This window comes from Piliocolobus tephrosceles, chromosome 13 (assembly GCF_002776525.5).
Source record: "Piliocolobus tephrosceles isolate RC106 chromosome 13, ASM277652v3, whole genome shotgun sequence".
NCBI lineage: Eukaryota > Metazoa > Chordata > Mammalia > Primates > Cercopithecidae > Piliocolobus > Piliocolobus tephrosceles.
In genome coordinates, this window is record NC_045446.1 from 1,647,559 (window position 1) to 1,669,622 (window position 22,064).

At 60.9% G+C, this 22,064-nt stretch overlaps 1 protein-coding gene across 3 annotated transcripts in view; it reads left to right on the top strand.

The window, feature by feature from the left end:
• Nucleotides 1–18,742, top strand: part of LSP1 (lymphocyte specific protein 1) — a 36,185-nt gene extending 17,443 nt beyond the window's left edge. The window contains exons 1-11 of one of the 3 annotated variants that reach the window (XM_023183545.2): nucleotides 1,355–1,970; nucleotides 6,494–6,631; nucleotides 7,685–7,849; nucleotides 9,564–9,705; nucleotides 10,084–10,176; nucleotides 10,433–10,476; nucleotides 10,653–10,734; nucleotides 13,265–13,399; nucleotides 13,770–13,847; nucleotides 14,001–14,103; nucleotides 18,252–18,742. In XM_023183545.2, coding sequence (XP_023039313.1) covers nucleotides 6,627–6,631; nucleotides 7,685–7,849; nucleotides 9,564–9,705; nucleotides 10,084–10,176; nucleotides 10,433–10,476; nucleotides 10,653–10,734; nucleotides 13,265–13,399; nucleotides 13,770–13,847; nucleotides 14,001–14,090 — 834 coding nt within the window. In that variant the 5' untranslated portion in view covers nucleotides 1,355–1,970; nucleotides 6,494–6,626 and the 3' untranslated portion in view covers nucleotides 14,091–14,103; nucleotides 18,252–18,742. Of the gene's footprint in view, nucleotides 1–1,354; nucleotides 1,971–6,493; nucleotides 6,632–7,684; nucleotides 7,850–9,563; nucleotides 9,706–10,083; nucleotides 10,177–10,432; nucleotides 10,477–10,652; nucleotides 10,735–13,264; nucleotides 13,400–13,769; nucleotides 13,848–14,000; nucleotides 14,104–18,251 lie in introns of those variants that run through there. The other 2 variants (XM_023183543.2, XM_023183544.2) reach the window with 2 other exon arrangements.
• The last annotated feature ends 3,322 nt before the right edge of the window (nucleotides 18,743–22,064 follow it).

A 22,064-nucleotide genomic window follows, 5' to 3' on the forward strand; every position in this document is an offset into this window, starting at 1 on the left:
GAGGCGGAGGCAGGGGGAGGCGGAGGCAGGGGGAGGTAGAGGCAGGGAGAGGTGGAGGCAGGGGGAGGCGGAGGCAGGGGGCAGAGACACAGACAAGCCTCAGGTCATCAGGAGTTGGGGACTGGCATCTGAGATTCGGGGAGGATGGGGAGTGGGGAGGGCTGTGCGGGTTGGGAGCGGCTCTGTCTCCCCTTGGCTGTGCCTCCCTGGGGAGTCCTAGACAAACGCACGGCCACTGCACCCCTTCCTCCCTGCCAGGACCCTGCCCACTGTGGCGACCCCCAGGCTCAGAGCAGGCACAGGAGCCCCTCCTTTGAAAGACTTCCTGCCAGCTCCCCTCTGTGGCTCCTGATCCACATCGTGGGTCAGCGCTGGTTTCTTGGCAACTGCTAAGATCTGTAAGGGCAGGGAAGAGAGCTACCTCCTCGTCTTTGGGTCCCTAGCACCTGACAAAATAAACTGCTGGCTAAGGAAAGACGGAGGGAGGGAGGGAGGGAGGAGGGAGGAAAGGCGGGAAGGATAGAGGGAGGAGGGAAGAGGGAGGAGGGAGGAACTGGACTGAGGCTATGGCTATGGAAGAATCGAATCGTGCCCTGGGCCATCCCAGGCAGGCTGAGAAGAAAAAGCCGGAACCAAGCCTGGGCTAGCCGGGTGGTTATGGGGCAGGAAGTAGCCAGCAGGGTGGCAGCCGGAAGAGCAGGGAGCCCCGCAGAGGAGGGAGGCTGGGGACGGCAGGGGCAGTGTCGGGGTGAGGTCTGTTCTCCCCGTGCCTCTTCCTAGGGACGAGACCTCAGGCTCCACTCCCCAGCTGTGAAATGGGTGAGAACTGAGGGTGACTGAGGCTCGGGGTTGTTCAGGGCGGGGTGGGGCTCTGAACCCAGCAGGCCTGGCACCCAGGCCAGGGCTCCAGGGGAGGCCAGGTGGGGCGAAGGCCAAGAAGGGGCCGGGGCTGGGCAGGAAGGGCGCCTGGTGACCAGAGCACTTTGCCTGAGCCAGCGTGGGAGGGAGGTGGGCTGGATGAGTCAGGGAGGCGCCAGGAGGGGCCTTGGCAGAGGCGACCCCCTCTGTCAGCCCCCAGGCCACTGAGCCCTGGGTACCGAGAGCCGGCAGGGGGAGGCTGCAGACAGAGGAGTGGAGGCTCCTTGGTTTTGGGGGCTCTGAGTAGAAGCACCTAGGGGGTCCCTCATGAGGCCCCCCAAATGCTGCCCCATGGTGAGAGACCAAGGAGAGACCCTGCAGGGACCCCCCAGGTTACAAAGCGCTGAAACTGTGAGAAGGCAACCCTGCCGGCTGGGGCTGGGCTTTCCGCCTCACCAAGCCTTTTCCCACCCAAAGGGCCCAGAGAGGGGCAGCTGCCCCCCCCAGGGGCACAGTGCCTTCTCCCTGTGTGATGGGGTGGGGCCCACAGTCTCCTTTCTCGCGGCCTCCCCGAGCTGACCCTGGGTCCCAGCTTGGCCATGAGGGCTTCGGCATGTGAAGCCCATGGGAGGCAGAGCCTCCCTCCCCCACCGGTTTCCGGCTCTCTGTATCGCCCCCAACACTGGGCTGGTGCCATGGAGGGAAGTTCCGCCCTCCCCCACATCAACTCGCCAGGGAGCTCCGTCTTCCCGGGCTGTGAGGGAAGCCAGCTCTGCAGGCCAGTGTCCAAGTCCCGGCGTCGCCTCCTCCAGGGAGCCTTCCAGACCCGATCTGTGCGGCAGAGGCCCAGAAGGACCTAGGCGTGAGGATCCTAGCGGGAGGCGGAGGACCCAGCACGTGCAGAGAGGGCCCGAGTGCTTCCTCCTGAGTGGGGGTCGCCCATCTGGCTCCAGCCGCACAGAGCTACTCCCTGGAGCTCTCCGGCTCTCTGCCTTCCTGCATTAGCTCTTGCCCGCACCTGGCCCGGCAAACCCCAGCTCATCTTTCAGACCCAAGTTCAAGGCCTCCTCCTGCTCCAGGCGGCTCATCACCTGGCCTCCCCAGGCAGAGAGGTGAGGGTTCTGATCGCTGGGGCGTCTTCCTCGCCCCCTGGCCCAGGACTACAAGGAAAGGGGTTGACTCCCTCCCTCCCCTCCATGCCCAGCAGGGGGCAGACACAACTGGGAAGGTGCTGGAGGCCCAGGGGTCAGGCTGGACCAGCGCCAGGCATTGGGGGGCAGGTTCCAGTCTCTACACCCCAGCCCCAGGCGGATGGTGTGTGCCCCTCCCGCTGCCCCACCTGTCACCCACCTGCTGGCCCCGGGCTGTCTCTGCTCCTGGCTCCCCTCCCAGCTTCGTCCCCAGCTGCCTCTCCAGGGAGGGGTAACAGCTGGCCCGTGCCACACCCTTGTGCCCCTCCCTGGACTGCCCCCTCCCTGGGGCGGGACCCCTGCGTGTGGTACAACCAAGGGGCCTGCTGATGGGGGCTCATGTGAGCAGTGCCCCAGAGCTGTGGGTGTGGGTGCTGCCAGCTGCCACCGCCTTTGCCCTGGCTTCCCAGATAGACCCAGACCCACACTCCGAAGCTGTGTCATGAATGCTGTGGTGGGTGCCTGGTGGGGTCGGGGTTGCTGTCCCACGACCCTCTGGAAGCCGCAGCCATGAAGGGCCCCTGTGGGCACCTTTTCCCGGCACACTGTGTTGTGTTTCTCCACTCTTGGGCTCTGCAGTGACTTGAGGGGGGCAAGTCTATGACCACAGGGAAGGCTGGGCTCATGAGGGGACCAGAGACCTCAGTGCTGTGCAGGGAGCCCTGAACCACCCTGGTTGGAGGCCCAGCCCTGCTCTCCAGGCCTCCTGCCAGCTCCCTGTGGTGTCCAGGGGACCTGTGGTCTGGCCCGGAGGAGGAGTTCCCCCTCCTCTCGACATCCTGCCTGCAGCCCCTGCTCTTCACCAGAACCTCCTCACTCCCCAGGACCCCAGTGAGGACCCTCTCCAGCCGACCACTGGGCTCAGGACAGCCGGGTGGGGTGGCCACAGGAGCTGCCTGCAGGGGGCAGAGTCGGGACGGGGACTGAGCCGGACACTCATTCTGGAAGTGTCTGCAGGGGGACATTGGAGGTGGGCAGCTGGGAGTGCTGAGCTGAGGACGAACATTGTCAGGCCCTCGGTGGAGACTGGGAGGTAGAAGTGGGGGGGGACTGTGGAGGAAGGAGAAGAAGGGCCAGCGTCCCGAGTCGGGGGGTGGTCGGCAGTGGATGAGGCCGGCAGGAACAGACCTGAGCTTGGGGAGTCCCACTCAGAACAAGGCATCCGTCAGGGTTCTGTGCATTCTGGTGTCCCTGGCTGGCGGCCAAGCCCCGAAGTGGAGCTGGGACTGTGAGGGTGCGGGGGTGTGCCGGGGTGGGAGGTGGATGGAGCCCCCCCCCTCCACTGCCTGGCCCCTTGGGCTGAACCTTGGGCTTCGGAGCCAGAACAGACACAGGAAATCGCCTAATTGCATTTGCGCAGGAACACCAAATCCCTCGCAGCTGCACGGGGCTGAGCCAGGGCCACGGGCGGGGTCGGCCATCCGAGAGTCCTGACAGCTCTGCTGTGCATGCCAAGGGGCCTGGGCCGTTGGCCGGGGGGTGCCTTTCCCAGGCCAGAGGCCCCCACCCCACCCCAGGAGAGCTGCCCCCCTTTCAGTTCCCAGAACAGAGCCCAGCTGTGGAATAGTGAGGGGGTGAGGTCATGGGGAGGGGGCCCGCATGACTCATATCCTGGGGTAGGGGAAAGGGAGGAGACGGGGAAGGGGCCCAGAGGCCTCCACGTCCTCAGTCTGCTGGGTCAGAGGCCAGGGGCTGGCGGGGCTTCTCCCCAGCCTTGGGTTTTAGGGGAGACACCAGGAGATGCTTACTCTGCACCCCTGCTCTGTCCTCCAGGCCCCTAGCCAGGGAGAGCTCAATCGGGGTGATCCTTGAGGGGCCCCAGCTCTGCAGGATGATGTTCCCAGAGTACACACCTGGGCCTTGTGCCAGGGCTGCACTGCCGTTGTCAGGGCAATGGCAAGGCAAACAGTCAATGTTTGCCTCACTAAACAGCCTCACTAAAGTGAAGCTGCGGCACCCGGAAGGGATCCCTGGTGGGGGACGTGGTCCCCTTGTTCTCAAGCCTGTCTGCACACACACATGAATGTCAAGGGTTCCCGTGTGTGAGCACGAGCGTACTTGTATGTGCCTATGGGGTGCGGGTGTGCGTGTCTGTGTGGCTGGAGTGTGGGCTCATGGAGAACGTGTGTGAGTCGGGTGTGCACCTGCGTGTGCCCCGGGCCTGGGGAGCCCGCGCATGGCTGTGCTCCATGTGTTGGGCATGAGCTGTGAGCAGAGCCAGGGCTTTTGTGGGGCTGTTGGGGCCCGGACTCCTTGACCATAGGGGTGGACCCAAGGAAACGTGTGCACACGAGTATCTGTGGTCTCTGCACCAGTGTGGGCTTTTAAGCCCTCCTCTCCCCTACGGCTTGGTGGAGGGGGTCTGTGGAGCTGGAGTGAGGGTCCTGGACCCATCGGAAGCCGAGGTCCAAGGAGGAGCTGAGGCTCCATCTCATGCCCCAGGCCCCGGGGCACACACCCCAGCTGAGCCGTTGCTCACATGGAGGGGCTGGGACATGGGAACATGGAGAGCAACATGGCCAGGCTTCCCCTCCAGGGAGCCCCTCCACCTCCTCAACACTCTGCCCCAGCTCTGCACCACCCTCCGTTCGGAGGGGCTGGGGCATGCGTGAGCATGAGGGCCCCTGCGCCCCAGGCTCTGCCTCCCCAGGTGGAACGAGGCCCAGCAGCCCCCAGCCATGCGGAGGCCGGCAGAAGCGGGAAGCTGGGCCTCATCTGCCCGGATGATGGGAGCCAGGTGTGGGGAATTAAGTGGCTTCCTCGGGGGCCGGGAGTTGAAGGCATTTCTGAGGAGCAGGACAGGCAGGCGGATTCGGGGGCGTGGGGGGCGGGGTGCACAGGCGGCTGGGTTTGCGTGGCTGGAGTCCCCTGTGGCTTCGGTGGGGGGAGTGGGCCTTGAACTCGGGCCTGTGGAAGGGCCTGGCTTTTGTCTGAGAGGCTTAGGGGAGACCTAGGAGAGATTAGATCATGCGCTGGCAGGGCTGTCTGGCCAGGGGACTGGGGCCTGGTGGGGATCAGGCTGCAGGGTCAGGCAGCGGACACTGGCCGGGAAGAACTGAGACCCCAGCGGGGAGACCCCAGCCCTGCTCCCTGTTCTGGCCTGAGCTCCCTCCCTGGGTCTGGGATAATAAGCCCTGGAGGAGTGTGGAGACCCTGGACCCCCGACTCAGGCTCTAGGAGGGCGATGGGAGGCAGGGCCATGACAGCTGAGGCCGAGGTGTCTGCAGGACCTGGATCATCTGAGAGCTGCCGGGCCGGGGCTCTGATAACCAGGTCCAGGCCAGCCTGTGTCTACCTTTGTCCCCGAGTGGGGCATGTGGGACCCCGAGAAGCCATGGTTTCAGTCTCTGAGAGCAGCAGCACTCACTTACCTCAGTTTCACCATTTTTGAAATGGCTCAAATGACCGGGCAAGGTGACCCATCCCTGTAATCCCAGCACTTTGGGAGGCCGAGGTGGGCGGATCACCAAAGGTCGGGAGTTCGGGACCAGCCTGACCAACATGGAGAAACCTGGTCTCTACTAAAAAATACAAAATTAGCCAGGTGTGGTGGTGCACGCCTGTAATCCCAGCTGCTCAGGAGGCTGAGGCAGGAGAATCGCTTGAACCCAGGAGGCGGAGGTTGCCGTGAGCCGAGATCGCGCCACTGCACTCCAGCCAGGGCAACAAGAGCGAAACTCTGAAACAAACAAACAAACAAACAAACAAAAGAAACAGCTCAGAGAGACTCCGCAGAGGGCTCTGAAATAAGGATGGGGTGGGGTTGGGTGAGCCCACCCTGTAAGGTGCCCCCAGCTATAGGGTCAGGCCCAGGCAGGAGCCCACCAGTCTGCTGGGCTTCTGTGAGCAGGGGTGGTGGTGGGACAGGAGGTGTCCTGCCTGGACGTGTGCGGAGCCTCCTTTCCTCAGCCTTGGACCTCATGCGGGGCCCCCTTTCCCCAACACGCCCTGCCTTTGGGGTGCAGGAGGGAGCACCCGCAGGCAGGGTGGAGGTGCCGCCTGGGGGCGCACTGTGGCCAGTCTCCCTGGACTCCAGTATCTTCTTCCTGGGCCCTCCAGGGTCGCCTGGGTCTAGGTCCTGGCTCTACCTAGGGAGGGAGGTGGGCTGGGAGAGGGGGACAGAGGATCTTTTGTCATGTCCTTGAGTTTCTTCAGCCTTGAATGGGCCTTGGAGTCCCACCTTCATCCCCACAGGGCACAGGGGTGCCCAGATCCTCACAAGGCCCCGGGACCCTTGCCTGGGTCAGAGGGCACCTCATGACCACGTGGGCAGCCTCTATTTAAAGATAGACAAAGTGAGGCCTGAGGGCCAGCCTGGGACTGCCCTCGTGGACCAGGGCTGTCCACACCGTGTGGCCCAGCAAGGCCTGCATAGACGGGGGGAGTGGGTGCAAAACAGCGCCTGTCTCGGCTGTGGTGTGACTGTCCCTCTGTGCCCCCTCCAGGCCCACTGCACAATGGAGCGTGGAAGACGAGGAGGAGGCCACCCGTCACCCATGCCGGCATGAGAGAGACAGGCAGCTTCAGGCCCAGGATGTGGACGGAGGCGGCCATGTCCCCGAGCAGCCGGAGCACGAGATGCTGTGAGCAACTCCACCGCGTGCCTGGCCTCTGACCCCTGTCCGTACACCCTGGGGCCTGAGCAGAGGGGGAGGTCCAGGGCCTGGGCTTGGGGGTCCCAGTGCAGCACGAGAGCGAGGAAGAGCCCCCAGAACCAGGCACGGGAGGGGGCGAGTGCTCCTGGGGTGAGGGGGGCCGCAGCCCTGGGTGAGGGTCTGCCAATGCCTGGCTGCCTCCTGGGCGTTGACTCAGGCTCTGTGCCCGTGCGCTGGTCCTTGCTTGTACTGCCTCTGACCCCAGCCACGCAGCCAGCCCCTGGGCCCCCCACCAGACTCCCCCGCCAGTGACTCACAGAGCCACGTCCAACTTGGCGGCCAGGCTGGCTTGCTTCCTCCTTGGGCCCAGGAGGCCTCCGCGGCTGGGCTGGGCTGTTTTTCCAATAATGCTCCCCTTCCTCCTGGCCTCTTTTGTTCCATTTTCTCCGAGTCAGCAGCCTTGGGCAGAGTGGGGTTCAGCGGTCACCACGGTCAGGCCCTTGGCCACCCCCGCCAAGAGCCCTAGCTCTCCAGGAGCTCACCCTGCCACATAGGAGCTTAGGAGGAGCCTGGGGACCAGGGCAGAACTTGGGGAGCCCCAGGATGATGGGGGAGGCATAGCCCTGCCCTAGGGAGCCCCAGACTGATGGGGGAGGCCCAGCCCTGCCCTCAGGGAGCCCTACACTGATGAAAGAGGCACAGGCTTACCCTCAGGGAACCCCAAACTGATGGGAGAGGCATAGTCCTGCCCTCAGGTAGCCCCAGACTGATGGAGGAGGCACAACCCTGCCGAGCCTCAAGGAGTCCTGAACTGATGGAGGAAGCACAGTTGTCAGGCTGCCCCAGACTGATGGGGGAGGCACAGCCCTACCCTCAGGGATTCTCTAACCACAGGAGACACAGCCCAGAGCCAGCTCTGTGGCAGACAGGGTCTCCCACACTCGGAGCCCAGGGCCTGAGCAGGTGCCATGAGGTGAGTGTGGGCCCCGAGCAGAGGAGGCAGCAGCCGCCCAGTCCTAAGCTCCCCCCTGCTACCCTCAGCCTCAGCCTGAAGCCCTCGGAGACCCCTGAACTGGATGAGGACGAGGGCTTTGGCGACTGGTCCCAGAGGCCAGAGCAGCGGCCGGAGCACGAAGGGGTCCAGGGCGCCTCGGACAGCAGAGAACCCCCCCGGTGCAGGAGTCCTGAGGGGGAGCAAGAGGACAAGTGAGTGAAGGCCTCGAGGGTGGGCGCTGGGCAGAGCAGGGCACAGCAGGCTCCCTTCAGGCCCTCAACCTGCGCCTGAGCAGCCGCCCCATCCTCCCCTTTCCAAGCCGCCCCTGAAATGCCCCCATGGCCAGGAAAGGGGGAGAAAGGAGGGGAGGGAGGAAGAGGGCGAGACAGCATGGTGGCCGGCGAGGGGCCGCGAGGAAACCTCATTCTGGGGCTCTCCAGGGCCTCTGGGCCCCATCCAGGCAGCTGCGGGGCCAGGCTGAGTGCTGCCACATCAGCACAGCTGCGGCCGCTTCCGTAATGGAGGCTGAGAGCCGCCGCCGCCCCTTCCTCCCTCGGGGCTGGCTGATCTCCATTCCCACGGAGGGGAGCAGGTATTTCCAGATGTGCATGCCGGAGAGTGGGGTGGGAGGACACACTTTCCAGATGTGTGGATGTGTGTGCCGGTCTCAACCCCAGCAGGCCCAACGGGGGCTGCTTCCAAGCCCCACCTCACTACCCCTGCCCAGCCTGCTCAGGGTCCTTGCTGCTCTCAGATACCTGCGGCCACAATGGGGCCAGCCCCACCCGCCCTGCGGGGCCCGGGCCATCTGGGACCCCGGCCCTGCTCAGGACCCCCTTGCCTTGAGTGGGACCAGAGCCCGTGGCTGGGCTGACAGTTCTCCCTGGTCGGGGTCCCTCCTGCCCCCTCTGAGGCCCTAAACCAGCCTGGAGCTCTCGGGACCAGGGTTGCTGAGCGACGCTTCCTTGTCCTTCTATAACCAGGGCACCGGTCGTGGTCTGGCACAGTGCTCACAGCCCCCTCCCCAGGCCTCAGTCTCCCCCTACACGCTTGGGAGTCAGCAGCCCTGCATTTCTGAGACGGGGCAGCGCCCTTCTCCCTGGCCTCAGGCCTGGGCGGGCAAGGCTGCTCCCAACAGCAGGGGGCGCTTTGACTCTTCCGTGAAGCCCAGCTCCAGCAGCCACCCTACCCCCTGCACCTGCCAGGCTGCCCAGACTTGCTGCTGAACGGCTGCTCTTTGTGGCTGCTGCTGGCTCAGACCCCTGCCCACCTTGGGCGGGTGGGTCTGGGTCTTGGCTGGCACGCACACCCAGGGGCCTGAAATCATGGAAAATTCGAGAATTTCCCATCTTCTCCTCCAGGTTCAGTCCTGCTCAAATGCAGAGCCGCTGGAAGCTGCCAGCTGGCTGGCCTCCCCTGCCAGCAGCCCCTTGGCCCTGCTACGCGGTGACCTGGCCCCTACCCCTGCCTAGCCCTCCAAATGACCCAGCCTCCAGTCCCCCAAACACCCAAGGGCCCCCACAGGGAGCAGAGCAGGAGTGGTGGTGCCGGCAGCCTGGACCCCCGGGGACCTCACCAGACCAACTGGGTGGGCGAGCAGCTGCCAAGCTGAGGCCCAGCCAGAAAGCTGGGGTTGAACCCAGCCTCAGTGCCTGGGGGACCCTCAGTCTGTAGAGCCCCGCCTGGTGGGGACTGGGCACTTCCCCAAGGCCCTGAGGCCCTGACACAGGGGCCCAAGTAGAATGCGCTGGCTCTGAGGCCGCTGGACCTTCTTTCCCAATGGGCTTGGGCCTCAGATCCCTTGGCACTCGATTAGTCTGACTACCTTCATTTTACAGATGGGGAAACTGAGGCTTGGAAAAAGGAAGGGGTCAACCAAGCAATCCAATGGCCCTAGAATGGCTTTGCCTCCCTTTCCACCCACAGGCCCGGCCTGCATGCCTGCGAAAAGGAGGACGGTGACGAAGTCCACCTGGAGGAGTTGAGTCTGGGCAAGGAGGGGCCAGACCCAGAGGACACTGTCCAGGACAACCTGGGGGCCGCAGGGGCTGAGGAGGAACAGGAGGAGGTGATGGCTCCACCTCAGAGGGTCTGACTGCACCCCCACCCCGGGGATGAGCCTGCCTTTGCTGTCTGCACCACTCTGTGGGCCCTGTGGGTCTAGCCCAAAGTGGGTCAGCACCCCACACCCCTAGACCTTGCAGCCCCTTCTGGGCCCACATTCTCAGGGAGGGTGAGGCTCGGTGATCCTCTTGCAAGATCCGGAGACATTTCCCCAGATTCCTCAGTCCCTCCCCACCAGCTCTAGAACGGGAGCATGTCAGGGCCACAGAGAGCCTGGGGCTCATGGAGGAACGGCATTTGTTTCCACAGGTGCTGGGCAGGGCAGGAGGGAGACCAGCAGAGGGTCACCTGGGATGTCTGTTTTGTTTTGTTTCTTTTCTAGCACCAGAAATGTCAGCAGCCCAGGACACCCAGCCCCTTGATCTTGGAGAGGACCATTGAACACAGCTCACCTCCCCTGAGCCCCACCACTAAAGTAGGTCAAGCTGCAAAGCCTGCCATCTTCTCCCCTCTCCTGGACTCATACCCAAAAGGCCAGTCCCACATGCCAGCCACAGGAAGACCAGGCCCAGGCCCGGCTTTTGTCTGCTGTCCCCCCCATTGCCTGATGCTCAGCAAACCCCCGTGATATAAGGGTTGGGGGTTGGATTAGTGGATGGAGTAGTTGTGGGGCTGGAAGGTGGGCTTTACCTCAGCTGCTGCAGGCCTGTGTCTCTCTCCACCCTCTGCAGCTCATCGACAGGACCGAGTCCCTAAACCGCTCCATAGAGAAGAGGTCTGTCTGTCTATCTGTCTGCTTTCTGGGCTCAGATCTTAGGTTTCCCCAAGAGGGGGTTGAAGGGAGTCACAGGGTGGAGATCTGAAAACCGAGGGGCGCCCTGGGAGAGGCTTGGGCAGGTTGGGAGAAGCCTTGTGGGAGACATGGGGCCTGACACATCTTCTACCCTCCAGCAACAGTGTGAAGAAGTCCCAACCAGACTTGCCCATCTCCAAGATTGACCAGCGGCTGGAACAATACACCCAGGCCATCGAGGTATGATCTGGCTCCCGTCTGCTGCCAGGTCCCTCCTCCACCCTGACACCATTCCTTCATTCAACCAACGCCCTTCCATCCAATCAATGCCCCCTTATTCAAGCAACACCCTATCCAGCCAATGCTTCTCCATCCAGTCAGTGCCCCTCTACCCAATCAGTGCCCCTCCATCTAATCAATGTCCCTCCATGTAATCAATGCCCCTCCGTTCAATCAATGCTATTCCATCCAACCAATAATCTCCCATCCTATCAATGCTCCTGCATCCAGTTAATGTTCCTTTATACAACCAATATGCCTGCAACCAATACTCCTCCAATTATTCAGTGTTTCTCCATTCAATCAATGCCCTCATCGGAACAATACTCCACCATCCAATCAATGCCCTTTCATCCTATCAGTGCTCTTCTATCCAGTCAATACTCCTCCAGTCAATCAACCAGTACTCCTTAATCCAATCAATGACCCTCCATCCAATCAAGATTCCTGCATCCATCCAATACTACTACACCCAATCAATGCCTCTGCATTCAATCAATGCCCCTCCATCCAATCAATGCCCCTCCCATCCAATCAATTCTTCTCCATCCATCAATGCTTCTCCATCTGACCAATACCCTCCATCCAACCAATACTAGTCTATCCAATTAATGATTCACCATGTAACCAATGCCAATCCCACATGCCAGCCCCTCCATTCAGTCAGTATCTCTCCATCCAGTCATTGCGCCTTCGTTCAACCAGTACTCCTCCATCCAATCAATGTCCCTTCATCCAGCCAATATTCCTTCATCCACCAACTCCTTTCAATCCAACTAATACACCTTCATCCAATCAGTACCCCTATTCATTCAGTGCTCCTCCATTCAATCAATTCCCCTCCAGCCAACCAAAACAACTTCATCCAATCAATGCCTCTCCATCCAATAATGCCTTGCATCCAATCAATGGCCTTCTATCATATCAATTTCCCTCTAACCAACCAAAATAGTTTCACGCAATCAATGCCTCTGCTTCCAATCAATGACCTTCTATTCAACCAATACTCCTTTATTTAATCAGGACATCTCCATCTAACCAGTATCCTTCCATCGAACCAATATTCCTCTGCTAAATCAGTGCCCCTCCATCCACCCAGTGCCCCTCCATGGAACCAATACTCCTCTGCTAAATCAGTGCTCCTTCATCCACCCAGGGCCCCTCCATCCACCCGGTACTCACTTATCCAACAAACACTCCTCTATCTTGCCAGTATTCCTCCATCTAGTCAGTGCTCTTCTGTGCAATGAATGCCCCTCCATCCATACATTACTCCTTCACCCAATCAATGCCCTTCTATTCAACCGATACTTCTGATTTCAACTAATTCCCCTTCAACCAACCAATACTCCTCCCTCCAATCAGTACTCCTCCATGCAATCAATGTTCCTCTACCCAACCAACATCCTTCTATCAAACCAATATTCCTCCATCCAATTAATCCCTCTCCATCCAACAAGTAACCCTCCATCCTATCAATGCTCCTGTATCCTACAAATATTCCTCCATGCAACCAGTACTTCCCCATCCAATCAATACTCCTTCATTCATTCAGTGCTCCTCCACCCAGTCAATACCTTTCCATTCTACCAGTGCCCCTCCATCCAACCGATACTCCTTCATCCAATCAATGTCGTTGCATGCAATCAATGCCCCTTCATTGATCCAGTATGGCTCTATCCAACCAATACTAGTCCATTCAGTCAATGCCCCTCCATCTAACAAATACTCCCTCATATAATCAGTACCCCTCCATCCAATCAATATTCCTTAAGCTATCAACACCTTTTTGTACAACCAATACTCCTCCATCTAATCAATGCTCCTCCATCCAACCAATACTCTGCAATTTTTTTTTTTTTGAGACGGAGTCTCGCTCTGTCGCCCAGGCTGGAGTGCAGTGACCAGATCTCAGCTCACTGCAAGCTCTGCCTCCCGGGTTTATGCCATTCTCCTGCTTCAGCCTCCCGAGTAGCTGGGACTACAGACGCCCGCCACCTCGCCCGGCTAGATTTTTGTATTTTTTTTTTTTTTAGTAGAGACGGGGTTTCACTGTGTTAGCCAGGATGGTCTTGATCTCCTGACCTCGTGATCCGCCCGTCTCAGCCTCCCAAAGTGCTGGGATTACAGGCGTGAGCCACCGCGCCTGGCCAATACTCTGCAATTTAACCACTGTGCCTCCATCCATTCAATGTCCCTCCATCCATCCCATGGTCCCCCAGCCCTACCCCATGAGCAGCATGGAGGCAGACCCACATCTGTCCTGTGCGCCATCATCTCCCTGATGCTCTTCAGGACTGGGAGGTGTCTCACAATTGCATTGAATGTAGGAAGGCACATGTTTTCAGTGATTCCCCACTCTAGGGCTGCCTTGGGAAAGCACTCCCAGGGAAAATACGAACACAAAGCAGAGTGTTGCCCAGTGTGACCCTCTGATGTGACCACGGTGGCTGTCCACTAAGGTAATCCTGATGCTTTGCCTCCTCTGTAGACCGCTGGCCGGACCCCCAAGCTAGCCCGCCAGGCCTCCATAGAGCTGCCCAGCATGGCCGTGGCCAGTACCAAGAGTCGGTGGGAGACGGGTGAGGTACAGGCTCAGTCTGCCACCAAGACTCCGTCCTGCAAGGTAAGGTCCCCTCCAGGGGCAAGGCTGGGCTGCAGAGCCAGTACCTGGGAGTTTAGCAGCAGGCCGGTTTTCTTTGTTAAGGCAAACGTGGGACTGTCCAGCATGAATGCGGGTAGACAGAACACTGAGGCATTGTGGTAGGGTTGGGTTCACCCTTGCTGGTGTAGAAGGCTGTGTTGTCTGAGTGGAGGTGGATGGCACCTTTATCCCTTTCCGTGCCTCTTCCACTGGGATCACACAGAAAAAGGGTAGGTAGGCAGGTCCCAGGCCCCCTGGCCAGGTAAGGCAAGGCAGGAGAGAAGGGCCCAGGGCTTCTACTCCCCGAGATCCAGGGGTCTGCACTTGTGACATATCCTTCTGCTGCCCCCAGGATATTGTGGCTGGAGACATGAGCAAGAAAAGCCTCTGGGAGCAGAAGGGAGGCTCCAAGACCTCATCAACAATTAAGGTAGAGCCTTAATGTGGTTGGTGCAGGCAGGGTGGGTGCAGCAGGGGAGGGCAAAGAGAGACTGTCCTCTGTGCATCTGTGAGGGCTTCCCCGAGGCAGAGGCATCATCTTTCTGCTGCTCTCCCCTTCACTCTTGGTCTCCTTCCCCAACAGAGCACCCCATCTGGGAAGAGGTATAAGTTTGTGGCCACCGGGCATGGGAAGTATGAGAAGGTGCTTGTGGAAGGGGGCCCAGCGCCCTAGGCCTCCTGTCTCGGTGAGTCCCCATCAACCCGCAGAGTGGAACGAGGTGCACTGTGCACTGTGCTGGGAACTTGGTAGCCTGGAGGGGGCCTGGAGCCCTGTTGCAGGCTGCAAGGGTGGACTCCGAGTTGGCCAGAACCCAGACCATCTCAGTCTCCCAGCCCTGCACAGATGCTGCCTCCCTCATCTGACACCAGATTCAAACTCTGTTCACTTCACTGGAGACAGCCCGGCTCAGCCGCTGCTCCACTAGGGAAGCTCAAGGCTCCCATCTGGGACTCCCCAAAAGCCCCAGCAGGGCTCATGAGGGAAGTGAGGGGCAGCCTGGCCACCACAGGGCTAGCATTGAAGAAAGCAGGTGGCATGGAGCCCAGGTTCCCTGACCATCTGGATGCTGGTGGTCCATAGAGGGGCAGGAACTTAGGTCCTACTCCCTGTCCCAGCTGAGAGTCATTCAGAGGTCCTGATGCCCTCCCCATCCCATGCTGTAGACAGAGCAGTGCCACTCCTGCCATGGTTAGACACACATTTATTAGTGACCTGGACCCCAGGCTCCATTTCCAGCACCCACCACACCCCAGGGTGGGGCAACTGTCCTCCTACCATCTTCCCTACCAAACCCTGACTCTCAAGCAGCTGTGGCAGAGGCTTTGTCTGGTACCTCTGTGTCCCTCTCCTGTGGTTGGTAACCCCTGCCAGAGCCTGGCTGACTGCCAACTGGGCACCTTCACTCTCCCTGCCGGGGCCATAGCCCCTTCCCGGTCCCGCTTGGCCAAGCTGTTCCCACAGGGTTGGGACTGAGGGCTCCCTCCTCATCCAGAGGTCAAAGCCTGGGCGTGGCCAATGCTGAGACCCTCGCTGTCCCACCAGTGAGTCCCTCGAGTTCTGCCCCCTCAGGCTGTCAGCCCCGGTAGGGGACGCAGAGGGGGGCAGTGAGACGGGTCACGGTGGGCCCTCCTCTACCCCCTGATGAGCCCCTCCCTGCCTGCCCCTGAGCACTTGTATTGGTGCCAAGTCTCACGCTGGCTGAGGCTCCCCCTGCACCCTAGTCCCAGGGTCTGGCTGTGCCATCAGGAAGCGCAGGCAGCAAAACTGCTGACTGCTCCTGAGGCCGATGGCCAAGCCAGCCTGACCGCACCCATGCCTCAGCAAGCAGAGATCTGCCCCCAAACCTTTGACAGCAAAAGGGAGGAACCACGTGAGGCCCAGGCCCCTGAGGAGCCTGGGCTAGGTCAATAGGTGCAGTCCTCTGCCGTCTTCCTTAAAGTCTTCATCCCAAGGCCCCATCCCACATCCCAACACAGACCCCTTCTCTGTTCCCCTCACACCACTGCAGCCCAGGGGCTCCAGCTCGTCCTCTCTGCCCTTTCCACCTGACCACCTTCCTGACACCCCGACTTCCCTCAGCACCCCGTGTGCCCTTCCCAGGCTGCCCTGCACCCCATGCCCCTTGGGCCCTGGTGCACCTTCATGCAGTAACTATGGGCCCCCAGCTAGAACCTCAGCCCCCTCTTCTGTCCACCTCATGGTTCTGGGCCCTGGGGACCGTTCCAGCCACTTCACTGGAGCCTCCAGCCAGTCGCTGTGCGGTTGAAGTTCTTGGGCTGGGGGTTCAGTTCCAGGATGGAGCAGACTGTGGGAGGGGCCCGGGTGGCCTCCTGCAGCTTCCGGGCGTTGAAACGAGGCCGGTACAGGAAGGGCAGGCGGGTGAGGCCGGCTGGGGTGCGCTCCCCACCGCTGGGCCCCGTCAGGCGCCCTCGGGCCTCCACCACCGACATGCGGTACAGCACAGCATCCCACATCCTGGAGGCCCGGGAGGCGGGGACCCGGGGCACGACAGGGGTGGGCGCCTCCTGCTCTGTGGGGGCGGGCACCTCCGGCTTCAGGCTCTGCCGTGGCCCTGGGCACGGAGGCTCCGGGGCCTCCTCCAGCAGCTGCTTCTTGAGCCGCGTCCAGCCACTGAGCCGGGGCTTGGGTGCAACTTTGGGGACAGGGCATGGGTGAGGGCCTGATGCTGGGGTAGGGGATGAGGCCCAGGTGGGGCTGGACACTCGCTCGGCCTCAGCGGCAGGGCCGGCCATTGGGGGCTCCTCCAGTTGCTCTCCGCCAGGGCCCACGGGGGCCAGGTTGTGCGGTGAGGACTCCAGCGAGCGGCAGGTCGGGGCTATGGGCACCACGACCCTGGCACTAGCCTCTCTGGGCACCGAGGCACGGAAGCTGGGTGGCGGCCGTGGTACAGGGGACTCCTCAGGCCAGGGACTGGCAGCCTGGGCTGTGGTGGGCAGCGGGCGGATGTGAGCCACTGGGACCAGGGCCTGGACCCTGGGGAGACATGGGGTGGCATCTCCGTCCTGGCTGTTGGATCCCCCTTCTGGGGCTGTCCTGGGGGGCTCAGGGGTCCCGTCATGTGGGGATGGTGCCAGCTGGATGTGCACCTGGGTGATGTGGGTGCCCCCAGCCACAGGGGCTGAGTCAGGGACGAAGCCACTGGGGGGCCGGGCAGGTTCTGGGGCCGGGGCTACAACCTGGGGCCCCGTGGCCTTGTGAGCAGCTAGAATCCTGCGCTGGGTGAGGCCAACAGAGAACGTGAACTTCTGCAGGGGTGACGCCATGTGGTGGGTGATGGGGGTGTGTGGGGAGCGGGGTAGGGCAGCCACTGTGCGGGGAGCCTCAGTGGGGCGTGGGGCTTCAGGAAGGCCTGGGGCTTCGGTGGGTTGTGGGCCCTCAGCAGCGTGCAGGGCTGTGACCTCCTGGTCGTGGCTGGCCTCACTCACGGGGGACAGGGAGGTGCGGAAGGCCCCGGGTGGGGCGAGGTGCGCGCCTCCCATCATCTTCTTCCGGGCTGCCTTCCTCAGGAGCTTCTGCAAACGCAGGTTGTCCTTCCCTGGCTTGGGCAGCAGGGGCGGTGGGGGTCCAGGGGTTCCCTGGAGGCTCGGACCACCCACCTCGGGTGCCATCGACGCGGCTGAGATGAGCATGGCTGTGTCCTAGGGTGGGAGGGACAGTAGTCAGGCCAGCCCTCCTCCCTCCCGAGGTGGGAGGCCTGTGCCTCCTGTGATCCAGGGAGGACCTGGGGCCAGGGCTGTGGAGGCCTGAGTATTCTGCTTCCTAAGCACCCAGAACCTGCCGGGGGTGTCCTGAGCTCGACTGTGCCTTGAGGACTTTGGGGTGGCCCGACCATCACCCTAGTGTAGAAATGAGGCCACAGAGGCCGAGTCCCTCCAGGGATGGGGCTAGAACCTGCCTCCAGGTCTCTGTTCCCCATGCCACCCCAGCACAAAGCAGGCCCCAAATACACAGCCTGGGTCAGGCCACAGTGCCGTGTGGGCTGGGGTGGGAGACGTGGGTGAGCCCCAAGTGACAGGCATGGCCCTGGCCAGCTGCTGGCCGGGCCCACGGCTGGAAGAGCGGCTGCCCACAGACACGTGAGGGGCGCCCCGTTGTCGCCGGCCCGACCACAGGCGCGTCCGCTGCGAGCCAGTGGTGAGGGGTGGCGGCCAAGAGGCTCGGGAAAGCTGAGGCTGCATCATCAGAGGTAGATCGGCAGGAAGGTGGGAGCAGTTTTCGCTGAGCTATGCTAAATGGGATATTCCCGCAGACCTCCTGTCTGGGGTGGTCCGGCCAAGCCGCCCACCCTGGTTTCTGGGCACCACGTGTTTGCAAGGACATTGACAAATGGCATCTGGGCCGAGCCAGAGGCTGTTTGGTTTGGGGAAGGAGGAGTCCTGGGGGCTGCTACTGGTGGGGGCTGGCTCTGCTGAGGCAAGAACAGAGCTGCTGGAGGGGTGGGGGCGGAAGGAGCCTGCCCAGGACCTACTCTCAGCTGCCGGTCTCCTCTGGATGACGGGACAGCAGGAACCACGAGAACCCCAGTTCTAGCTCCCAGGGTGGGCAGGCTGCTGGGCGGGCAGGCTGCCTTCCCTCCACCTGGAGTCAGGTCTCCAGCCAGAGGTCCTGACCCAGGGCACAAGTGCTCACACTGGGAAGCAGGCCTCTGAGGCAGGACGTCTTCTCCCGTGGTGGAGTGGGAGTGTGGGCAGGGCAGGGAGGCCAGCAACGAGAGGCTCAGGGAGCAGGCTCTGTGGGCTTGCAGGAGGCAGGTCTGTGGCCCCTCTCTGGACCCTAGCCTAATGCCCCCTGCACCCCATGCCTATGTTCCAGCTTCCTGGGTCTGCAGGTCCAGACGGGCGACACCCTCCATGTACCCAGGGGAGATCCCAGCCAGACACCTGCACCCCCGCCCTGGCTAAGAAGTTGCTTCCTGTTGCCAGCATGACCTACCCTCGCCTCTTTGACGCCCCCCGCTGCCACCTCCTTTTGCTCCTGGACCCTTTAACTTCTCTGCCCTTCCACTCTCTGACCCCAACCACCCCCCTTCAGCTCTGCTTCTCATTACTTGGGGGAGGAAAGAAACTCCTGATCATTGGCCAAAGGAACTTACCCCTGGAGAGGCCAAGTACCTTCTAGGAAGTTAGGAGGTTGAGGCACAGCCCTGTGCAGAGAGGGCGGGTCACCCCCCAGATCCAAGGGGAAACTGCAGGTCAAGGACTGGTAATGACCATGCAGGAAGCTTGATGCTGCATCCCCCCCCCACCCTGCTTGCCACCCCCCCACCCCGCCATTTTGTATAATAAAGCTCCCTGAGTATTCTCGTGTGCTGGCTGTCTTGTACTCACTAAGGGGGCAGGGCTGGCCAGGATGGAAAGGTTGGGCCAGTGGCCAGCCCATTCCCACACTGCACAGCATTCTGTGGCCTCTGGGTTCAGGCAGTCTGACCTGTCTCATGGCCTTTGCAGTGTAAGCCTCCAGGACATAAGCTCTCTGGTGGCCTAAGTCAGAGCACACACAATGGGTGGGGTCCAGGCTTCCTTTACCAGAATGTCTGTGATATCCCTACCCCCACCATGACTAGCCCAATATAAACTTCTGTGCTCTGACTATGCACCCACTGAGGGCAAGATCCACCTCGGAGCCTCCCCCAACACCACCCAAGAGGTGCTCAGTGAAGGTTTGGTAAACAGACAAATGGGTGGATGGGTGGGTGGATGGATGAATGGGTAGGTGGGTGGATGAATGGATAGATGAATAGATGAATGGATGGATGAATGAACAGATAGGTGGGTGAATGGATGGGTAGGTGGGTGAGTGGATGAATGGCTGGGTGGGCGAGTGGAGGGATGGGTGAGTGGATGAATAGGGGATGGATGAATGGATAGAGGGATGTATGGATGAATGAATGGGTAAGCAGGTGGGTGGATGGATGGATTGATGGATGAATGAGTGGGTGAAGGTGAGTGAATGGATGGGTGGGTGAGAGGATGGCTGGCTGACTGGCTGACTGGCTGGCTGTCTGGATGGATAGATGGATGGATGGGTTAGTGAATGGATAGGAAGATGGATGAATGGAGGGATGTCTGAGTGGATGGGTAGATGAGTGGATGGATGGATGAAAGGATGGCTGGATGAATGGACAGAGTGAGGGAGGGAGGGATGGAGGGAGGGATGAGTGAGTGGATGGGTAGGTGGGTGGGTGGATGGATGGATGGAAGGAAGGAGGGATAAATGAAGGGATAGGTATGTGGTTGGATGGATGGATAGGTGGATGCATTGGAGGGATTGATGAATGAAGGGATGGATGCATGGATGGGTAGATGGATGGACGGATGCATGAAGGGATGGATGAGTAGACGGACAGATGGATGGATGGATGAATAGGTGGATGGATGATGGAGGGATGGATGTGTGGGTGGGTAGATGAATGGATGGATGAAAGGATGGATGGATAGATAGGTGAGTGAGTGAATGGATACGTGGATGGATGAATGGAGGGATGGATGAGTGGATGGGTAGATGGGTGGGTGGATGGGTGGGTGAAGGGATGGATGCCTGGATGGACAGAGGGAGGGAAGGATGGATGGAAGAAGGGATGAATGAGTGGATGGGTAAGTGGGTGGGTGGATGGATGGATAAGTGGATGTGTGGATGGATGGATGGAGGGAAGGAGGGCTGGATGAAGGGTGGGTGGATGAAGGGATGGAGGGAGGGATGGATGGAGGGATGGATGGATGCATGAATGGGTAGATGGATGGATGAAGAGATGGATGGATGGATAGATGGATGGGTGGATGGGTGGATAGATAGGTGGGTGGATGAATGGATGGATAGGCTAATGATGGATGGACAGATGGTGGGAGGGATGGATGAAATGGAGGGATAAATGAGTGGATAGGTAGGTGATGTATGGGTGAATGAAGGGATGGACAGACAGAGGGATGGATGATGGAAGAGAAGGAGGGAGGAAAGAAGGAAAGGAAGTAGTGAAAGCGAGAGTGAATGCATGGGAATGAATAGATGGGTGGACGAATGGACAACTGTGAAACAGCAGACAGCCTGGGGACACCCTCCCTCCTGTCCCTCCTCTCCCAGGTCCTGCACTGGGGCCTGACACTCAGCCCTGCAGCCCTCAGTGTCTGGGAAACCCCTTTGAGGAGCAGGCCCCCCAAACTCTGATGTTCTGGACTTCACTTTGCCATTCTCTTGGCTCCTCACAGCCACTATTTTCTGAAGGCTTCATGTCAAACCCTGCTTGTCTCAGGAATACACACAGTTCGGAAAAGCAAAACCTCAACAGAACCACCACCCACTCAAGGGAGGTGATGTGCCCCCATCCTTTCTCAGATGCCCCAGACACTGAGACAGCATCCAGGCCACCTTGCCCAGCTGGGGAACCACCCGGTGACAGCACTCCCTTCCTTTCCCATCCGATCTGGATGGGACGGTGACCAAGGGCAGCCGGCAGAGGCAGGCCCAAAGGCCACAGCTGGGCACTCAACACTGGGGTGCAGAGTGGACAGCACCAGGGGCAGGGGTAGTTGGGGTCAGCAGTGCTGAGGAGGCAGCCGCTTCCCCCCCAGCCCCCGACCAGCCCTGGCCTCTTGTCAGATCCTCCGCACCCCTCAGCTCAGCCTCGAGGACAAGGACCCAGGGCCTGTCCCTCGAGCTCTGCCCAGCCACAGCCCTGCCGTGTTTCTGGTGCAGCCTCCCCTCCACGGTTACAGCAACCCCATGCCTCTGCTCCTGGAAACCTGGAGGTCAGGCCATGCCCAGTGCAGAGGTCAGGAGGCTCAAAAGGGCTGTAGCCTACGAGGCCCCTGGCCAGGGATGGCAGACCAAGCCCCTAACCTCTGTCCTGCCTGCCAGAGCAGCCACCTGACATCCTGTGACCCTCGCTACAGGCCCCTAGGCCAGCCCCATACAGAAGACGGCCATCATCTCTGTAGAATGAGTCAGTTAGTCTGCATAATCAGAAGCACTAGGCATGTGGGGAGGCAGCTACCTAGGGCTGGAGCAGCTCAGTCCCCAAGTGCTGTGTCAACTGCTCCTGTCCTGGGCCTGGCAGTGTCTGAGCCCACAACTGGGCCGAGTGGTTTCAGGCTGGAACCAGTTTGGGCACTCAGGTCAGCTCAGGGCATGAGGAGAGGCTCAGGACCCTCTTGGTCTCCACAACTCCCAACCATGCGTACTGGGTGCTGGGACCTAGATTGAGGGGCCCCGGCCACCATCTGGGGGTCACCCAGGCAGAGAGCTGGAGCCAAGACACTCAGGAGGTCAACCTCCCTCCCACAGCCTGCTCCCCACTCCCTGGGCTTGGCTCAACTTTCACCAATTTCAGAACCTCCCCCATCCCCCAACAACTGCCCTAGAGCCAAGGCCCCATGGTCCGTCCTCAGACTCCTCCTGCATGGAAATGCGTCCCCAACCCAGGCTGGGCCTCCCTTGTGCGGTGCCCCCACCCAGGTCTATGGTGGCCCCCGGGAGGCCCCTGCCCTGCCTCCTCGGACCACCCTAGTCAAGCCAGACGGCAGCAGGGTGCGGGTTACCTGGTGCAGACCCTCGAGGCCGCTGGTGCCTGCTCTGTGCAGTCCCTGCTACGCCTCAGGCCCAACGCCCTGAACGGGAGGTCGCCGATACCCA